The following is an 8,111-nucleotide window of genomic DNA, read 5'->3' as shown; positions in this document are numbered from 1 at the left end:
GGAGCTGAAAGGTGTTTAAGTAGGATGTGTGAGGCGTGACAGGTGACAGAAAAGTGTAAAGCCCAGCGGACAGTAGCCAGGGCCGGCAAGCTCGCCAGCGCGGGGCTAGTCTGAGGAAGCGAGACGCTCAGCTACGCTGGGCACGCAGCCCGCTGCCTCATGCCCTGAGGTGGGGTCACGGCACCGCCCTGCAGCCCCCCCCTTTGCAGCGAGCGGCCCAGCAGTGCCCGCGGGCGCCGGGCCCCGGCCGGGCGGTGTGCGCAGGCGCGGCGGAGGGGGGGGCTGCCAGCCGAGAAGAGCCGCAGCACGTGACTTCGGGGAAAAGCGGCGGGGAACCAGAAAGGGCCGGCTGAGGGGAAGGCGAAAGCGAAAGCTGCGCCCCCCCCCCCCCTCCCGGGCTGCCCGCACGCCTGGCCACGGCCGCTGCGGCGCCACCTCTCTGTCAGCGGAGCGGTCGGTCTCAGCGGCGAGAGGGGCCGGTTCGGGCCCCGGGCGGTGGCCGGTACCCGGCCCGGCTCTCCCTGCCTAGGCAGCAGCCCCTGGTTTCCCTCACGGTCACGATTTGTCGGGGTTTAAAGCGGTTCTGAGGTGTAAGCAATGGAAAGCGACCTGCTTTTCATCGTTGTACGGACAAAAAAAAAAAAAAAATAATAATCTCCTGTTGGTGAAATGCTCTGGTGGCGGAGCGATGGGCTGGCAAGAGCGGGGGCATGGAGGTCTGTGAAGGCCACCGTTGTCCCAGCCGTCTGCGTTGCACGGGTGCAGGAAGGGCACGCGAGTGCGTTAAAGGGTTGTGCGCATGCAGCTGCAATTGTTGGTTTATGAGCTGTAACCAAGGTTTCCATCAAAGTTACAGAAACTTTAAGAACGCTTATAAACTGCAGGCTGCTGGTGTTCTCATTGTTCCTGGCGTTTAGTCACTTGATAATTTTCTTCGTACTGAGTATCTTTTGACAAAGAGGGTTCCTTTCCTTTCATATCCTCTTTCTTTCAACAGTCTTATTTGCTAGGACGCTGTTACTGCTACCTGGACACGTGCAGTCTTGTTTGTTCTTGTCTCATATATCAAGTGCCAACAAAGACCGGAAGAATTAAAGTCCAGGCTTTGGGGCAGGTCTCCAGGATACTTGGATCCTTCGCAGTATCCTTTGTATCCCCCTCTCCCCTCAGATGGAGGAGATAATTCTCAGTCCAGGGAAGAAATAGATATATAGAAGATCTGTTTGGTAAACTTCATGGTATGAAATGCTACCAAGTAGCGGATATAAATGTGGCTGTAAATAAAAGCTACAGTAGAAGATAACAGTGTTTTTACATTTGTTTGATTAAAATCATTACGGTGATGCAGCAAGATACAAAGCACAGAACAATAACATGTTTTTTTTCCCTCTGTTATTTCTTACGTTGCTGCCGCAAAACACAGCGAAAGCACAAGCACGGTTAGTAAAAGTACTTAAAAGCAGATGTTTCATTTCTTCTGGCAGTATCTGAGGCATTCCTTTCAGTTTGTTCCCCCCCCCCCCCCCATCATTTTACTAGAGAACCCTGCTCTTATGGTGGTACAAGGACAAAATTCTCACTTTTTTAGTAGGAGGAGGCTTGGGCTGTATACGTTTATCTTACAGAAAATGACTCCAATGTTTCTTTAAAGCAGCAAACTGATGTGAAGTCATATGCCTTTCAATTAAATGTTAAACACGCACCCCACCCCCTTGCAAAATCTGTTTTAAAACAATAGTAGAAACTAATGCCAAAGCCTGATCCACAATGGTATTTGGTAACATGAAATATTTTGTGTTCGGGTCAAGACTTTAGAGTCTTGAAGAGTTGCATTGCAGGGGGAGCAAGGGGGAAGGAGAGAGAAGATTGATTCATTCACGTACCATGTCTGAGCCTTTTTTACCATACTTCTCGTGAGGTTTAGATGGTCAAAGGTACAGGGTACTCCCATTTTGGTTGCATTAAGATTGTGAGAACAGGTTAGAATGAAAAGGCATGCAATAGCTGATGTGAGGTGAAGTTGCATTTACTGCTTGTAGTTCAGACTTGAGCTCAACAAAAAGATGGCAAGATTATTTTTGTCGTATCTTGAAAAAGTTCCACAAAAGGCCAGGTACCCAGCTTTAAGCCAAAATCAGTTTTTATTCATACTGATCATATAAATAACAGATGTTACCAAACTATATACATAATTGCTCTTGTTGTTCTGGACAATTATTTTATACATGATGCTTTCTGAGAGAAAATGACTTATCTGCAGCTTGCTTTGAATCACTCAGATTAATGAACAGAGACATGTTCATTCGTTTCAGATCTATTCCCATGTATCACAGAAGTATCTCATTACTCTTTCCATTCACTTACTTTCAACTAACATCAACAGTATGGGTGAAAGGAGTGAGTAAGAAAGGAGAAATGCAAGTAAAATCCAGGTCTTACTGATTCAAGGAGGTTATGTTTTCACCCCAGATGTCTAACTTGTACTTACTTCAGAAGAGTATGAGGTGCAAATGCTCAAGTCGTCGTATGCATGTTTTAACCATATATTCTGTAGACAACAATTAAATCTTGAATGAGCCTGCATGCATGAAATGCAGTGGCCTTGGAATTGACTGTTTATTATTCTATTAACAGAGTTTTTAAGGGTTAATATTTGGGGGAAAAAACAACAACAAAACCAAACAACCCAAACCTAGCACTAAACAGTGCCCGAAAAAAAATAAAAATAGCAATTTTACCACTTATATAAAAACTAGTTATTATGCTTATTAAATGAGTCACTGACAGGCATGTAATATTCTGTCATGTAGCAGAAATTGCCCAGTGGTCAGCAAATGCTGCAGCTCTTCAGTAACTATTTTTAAAAAGTCTGCTTCCCAGTCTGTGTTTACCAGATAGCATCCAAACTCTGTCAGATCAGGATTTTTTCTTTGTAGACTTTCTGATAGTATGTGCTGTAGTATCTGTGCGCTTCGTCCACAAATAGATTTGCTTCTGCAAATATTTTGTGAGAGGGGTAGGTTTTACTAACCCTCTTTTCCAGTGGCAAAATGGAGGTAACCTTTTTGACACCGTAAGTTTTGTGTGTTTCCTTTCTGGAACTCCCTTCTTTTCCCTGCCTGCCTGCCTTCCACAACTTCTGCTGTGCTGGCAGATAAAAATCTATGCTGAAGGTAGTTCATCTTTGGAAAACAAGCAAACCCTGGACATCTATGTGACATTTGAACTCAGAGGGATGAGAATCTTTGCTTTAAAATAGAAGCTGAACTAATCGTATGATGATTAAACAGAAACTTTTTAACATAATAAATCCTAATTTCTCCAAACATATTAATGTCTTTAGTTATCGTTTTATGCTGTTCTCAGAAGCAACGCATTTTGTTATACTCTTGTATTTACAACAATTCTATGGACGTTAATTCTGCAAGTAAAATTTATCCCTGCCAGACCCCACTGAACTGACAGGACCTCCTAGCCAGAAAGGATTTGGCCTTTTATCAGTGAGGACAGTAATTCTGACTTGCAGGAGGCTATCTGGAATCCCTAGGGAGAAGATTCCTGGTTTACATGGTATTGATAACAGAAAGAGGCCCAAGAATAACATCATAATGGTTTCCAGGAAATGCTGATTTACAAAGATGATGAAAAAAATTACTGCATCTTTAACCCAGCCGGTGTTGACATGATTACTAATTTTTCCAGTATGTGAACTTCAGTCAGTTGAGTAAGGAGAACTCAGCTAGAAGAGAAGAAGGAAAAGATTAGTCTCATGCAGTTACTGCTGTTCATTCAGAAATGACTGCAGATGAAACCTTCCCTGGCTCAAGGTAACTGCAGTGTCATTTGACAATGTAGTACAAACTGGTAAGGATCTGAGGATCCTGTTCCTAGTTCTTTACAAAATATAGAAAACACTGTGTGGGAAACAGTTGCAATAAAAATGATACATATTTTTCTATGAACTTTTGTGGTTCTGGCAGCCTATGGATATGTATAGCAGGGTTCTTGCTGGAGTCTTTGTTTTCCTGATGGGTAGGGGAATCTGGAGAGGGGGGAAATAGAAGGAAATTCAGCAAGACTGCAGAAAGTGTATCTTGCTGAGACTGAGTTATAAGATACTTTGCCCCGCTGCAGATTTCACTCTTGTTCTCTGCATCTCCCGTGGTGCTTTTTATTGGCATCTCATGGAGGAAAAGCGTTGCTTTAATAACGCAGATTGTCTGCTTACTGTGCTTAGCCAGCTCTTCCCCAGGGTAGATTATGTTGTGTGAATTTGGAATGATAATGAAAAATACTCCATATTTTCCTCATTCCCAATTTAGCAAGGTAAATAGAATGGAAAAAGGAAGGAATTCTGTAAAAATTCTCCCAAACTATTTTCTCCCCTAATTTCTAGCAGAACTTGAAAACATTTCTAGCCAGAGCCTCCAGAAATCCACCTGCCATCTAGCAGCACTGAGCCACTTCTCTAGCACCCTTAAGAACTGCAGCATGATTGTATTTGACTCTCCCAGTTCATCACGGAACACATTCTTTTTGTGTGGTTGCGGCCCCAGAAGATGTTGATGGTCACAGCTGGTTTGGAAACTCTGGATAGAGCTGGTTTGAGAATTACGGTGAATGCAAAAAGAAACCAAAAATGTTTGGAGCCTGATGATAAACAAAAGTGAAGCCAACTATTCTTTTCACTGCCAAAACTTTGGGAAATGCAAGTGCATATGTAGTTCACAAATGCAGTTTAGAAGGTCAGAACTCTTTTCATATGTATAAACCAACCAACAAATGAGTGGAGACATGTCTCTGGGTACCGTAGGTTTTAACACAGAATTTTCCTTCAGGCTAGTATTTCAATTTTCACTGAAAAACTAAATTTTCATGAGTGCTATCAGAGAAAAAGGTGAAGAAGCAAGAAAAGATATTTGCTCTTGAACAGATCTTCAGCTTGGTTTATATTAAAGAACTCCTCTGTTTGTATATAAAATTTGAGTTTCCAATCATCAACAGTCAGGATTCTGGTTTAGTTTTGCTCTGTTTGTGGGTGAGGCGTGTTTGCAGAGAGGCATTTGAAAGGGAGTTGACAGGCTTTTAAATATATAACCATTTTAAGATCATAAATCATCGAACATATGGAAAACTAGGAGCTAGTGTTTTCTTTTAAAGCTGTTGAAGCCAAACCACTGCTGTGTTTCCTGATAGAAGTCTCCTGGACAAATCCCCAGGGGGTATACATCAGTGCTGCAAGTACTCTAAGCCACAATGATTCAGAATACAATTTCTAGTCAGGAAGTAAAAGAAGAAAGAAAATATTTTTAATAGGACATAGGTATAGTATTTTCCCAATATTTCTATGTACTTACTGAATATTAGTTTTATTTGCTAAAAATGTTTTAGTTGACTTTTAATTTCTCACTTTGATACTCCATGTTAGAAACTTGCAGCACTGAAAAGTTGTGCAAGTTTGCCGAATCGGAAATTTTTATGTTCCCTGTGCAGCTTCCCTGAGCAAGTCAAGTCCTCTGTACTATCTGCAGAATTAGTGTAATTGTTATGTATTTGTCAGTGTAAAGGCTTTGTTTGTGCAAGAACTCTGAGGCCTTTCAATTATGATGTTCACAGCCAGCGTGTCAGACAATTTTGCATAACACAGTACTTCCAAGTATGCTTGCGACATCCTGTTCCATTTAGAATAGGAAATGTCTGCACCATCATTTCAGAATGTAATACAGCAAGTGATGAGAGCGCTCTAATTTCTTCATAATTGTATAAGCAGCTTTTTTTATAACCAGCATCTGTTGTACATGTCCTATTTGCTTAGTATTAACTTATGTACGGAAAAGTTTACAACATACGGCAGTTTCAATCACTGTGGGACTCAGGTGTTCTCTCAGCACAGCATAAACGCTTGGAGACATTGGAAGAAGATCTGATGGAGAATGTGGATCTGTAGAATCATTTAAGCTTAAAAAAAACACAAAAACAAACAAAAAACAAAGTACACAAAAATAGTCTTAAAAGCAACCTAATTCCCTCCAACTTGATGCACAGCAGTGGAGTACGGTGAATATTTAGTAAGTTAGTTAAGCCCATGCTCAGGCTTGCTGGTGGCCCCGTAAGAATGCACCAGCAACCTGGAATACATTTAAAAATGTAGGAGATAGGACCAAGTGAAGAGAGGATGAGCCTGACTCTGTAATAGCAGCTGCTGGAGAGGAAAAGGAGACAGTGAAAGATAAGTAGATCAGACTACCATAAAGTCTGCGTTCAATCGTTATAAACGCTTTGCCACGTGGATGGGAAAAGCACTGTAGAAGTGAAGTTCTTTACTTCCCTTTCTTGTCTTTAGCAGTCCTTGGCCGAATAAAAACACGTGATGTGTTGCTATCCCAAAGTATTTGAATGGGGGAAGGGATGCAGGGAAAACTTTGAAACAGTATGTAAATTTAATAAAAGTAGCATTTGAAGTGTAATACGTCTGTAAGGGTACTTACATTTTGGAGACTGGGATAAATACAGAAGGAACATAACCTTTGCCTCCTCCATCTGAGGGCTTTGAGACTAAAAGTAAATATTAGAGAAATTAAATATTGCCTAGTAATTTTAGTATTTCTTTGAAATTGGTTATCTGCTTGAAGTGCTGCACACCATAATATATGGCAAAAGAAATGTCCCTGATTATGCTTAAATAGGCAGCCATAGAAACGAGGGGAATTCCTGAGATTAGTCTTTGAGTTTCTGGTCTTAGTCACATAATTGACTGTGCTACCTTGACATGAATCGCCGCCTCAGAATATACAGCAACTGATGAAAGAGATCTCATTAGGGCTTCAAAAGCAAATATACTGTAACTCTACAAGCTTGGTGGTACTCAGCCTCGAGAGTTCAGTTCTGCAAATGCTTGCGTGGAGCTCAGCCTCTACAGATACAGCTCCAGCAATGTCTTTTGCATGAAAGTAAGCATATACGTACAGTTTTGGAGGACTGGAGCATTAGGCAAAGTCCACCAAATTAAAACGAAGAGGAGAAACATTTGTAGCCTCCAAATATTTTTGAGTAGTGTAGGAATTTGAACTCGAATTGTAACCTTTTATACTGAAAGTCCACAAGAATGTGTATTATGTCTTAAAAAAAATCAAGGCTTTGAGGGCTTTCTTGAGAGGGAGCAAGTTTGATGTAAAAGTGGCCTGACTTGTAACTTGGACAAGAAAGAGCATGGGCCTGAACGTATTTGGAGCCATTCTTGTCTAGCTTTTTGTATTTTCCAGTGCAGTTGCCAAAGGTTATACGGCTGGAATAAAGCAGGTCTTCCAAGCTGTTTGGAAAAAACAGAATTTCCTTGAAATTAAAGAGACAGTGTGCTATGGTGTAACACAACTATGAAGCCGATAAGCAGGATGACTTTTAATTTTGTCTCCTTTGAACACCTGAGCACTTAATTTTGTAATGCATCGGTCAGGAAAAAAAACAAAATCCTATTTTTTCAACTCTTTCCACCCTAAGATGCATTTCTTAGTTTCTTTTAAATATTGTTGTCATCGCCTCTAATGTAACCTCTAAGACCAGGGATATATTTACAAAACGAAGCTGTCTAAATGACAGGCACTTGTTAAAACAGTTCTCTTGAAGATGCCGACTAGAGGAGGCATCTTAATCTGTTCCCTTCCTCACCCCCCCGCCCCCATCCTCAAATTGTCTCTTGACTTTGCTGCCGCTCTGCAGAAATGGTAAATACAGAAATGGAGCCCAACCTTCATTTGGCTGACAGCTGTAGTGTTTGCCAAAGGCCTTATCTTTGGGAATGTCTGGATACAGGTACTTCAGAGGGTTTTCAGGAACGTTGTCTGCCATAATAACTTTGTAATCGCGCAGTATGTCGGCAAAAGGCAGTGCAGATAAGCGGCCTTTGTTATAGGGTTCCACCGAATGAAAAGTTACATCTCCTGTAAAAATACAAAGGCACCGTAACTGCTGATAACTGGTAGATCAGCACCTGCAGTTGGAACGTATTTTTGCCTTTCTTTCACAGTTTGCACTGGCGTGGGTTTTACCTGTTAGTATCTTTCAAGATAGGCTTTCTATGCATTTGGAAATAAATTTAAAGCCTGCAGTAAGCA

At 41.5% G+C, this 8,111-nt stretch overlaps 1 protein-coding gene across 3 annotated transcripts in view; it reads right to left on the bottom strand.

Moving 5' to 3' along the window:
* Positions 1 to 2,121: 2,121 nt before the first annotated feature.
* The window catches only part of STAT4 (signal transducer and activator of transcription 4), a 41,924-nt gene continuing 35,934 nt past the window's right edge, over positions 2,122 to 8,111 (bottom strand). The window contains exons 21-24 of one of the 3 annotated variants that reach the window (XM_054830318.1): positions 7,746 to 7,937; positions 6,489 to 6,555; positions 5,850 to 5,958; positions 2,122 to 3,739 (exon numbers count right to left, since the gene is read on the bottom strand). In XM_054830318.1, the coding sequence (XP_054686293.1) occupies positions 3,713 to 3,739; positions 5,850 to 5,958; positions 6,489 to 6,555; positions 7,746 to 7,937 (395 nt within the window). In that variant the 3' untranslated portion in view covers positions 2,122 to 3,712. The remainder of the gene's footprint in view (positions 3,740 to 5,849; positions 5,959 to 6,488; positions 6,556 to 7,745; positions 7,938 to 8,111) is intronic. The other 2 variants (XM_054830319.1, XM_054830320.1) reach the window with 2 other exon arrangements.

This window comes from Grus americana, chromosome 6 (genome assembly GCF_028858705.1).
Source record: "Grus americana isolate bGruAme1 chromosome 6, bGruAme1.mat, whole genome shotgun sequence".
Taxonomy (NCBI): domain Eukaryota; kingdom Metazoa; phylum Chordata; class Aves; order Gruiformes; family Gruidae; genus Grus; species Grus americana.
Note: the sequence above shows the minus strand (reverse complement) of the source record. Positions and strands in the feature narration are given on the sequence as shown.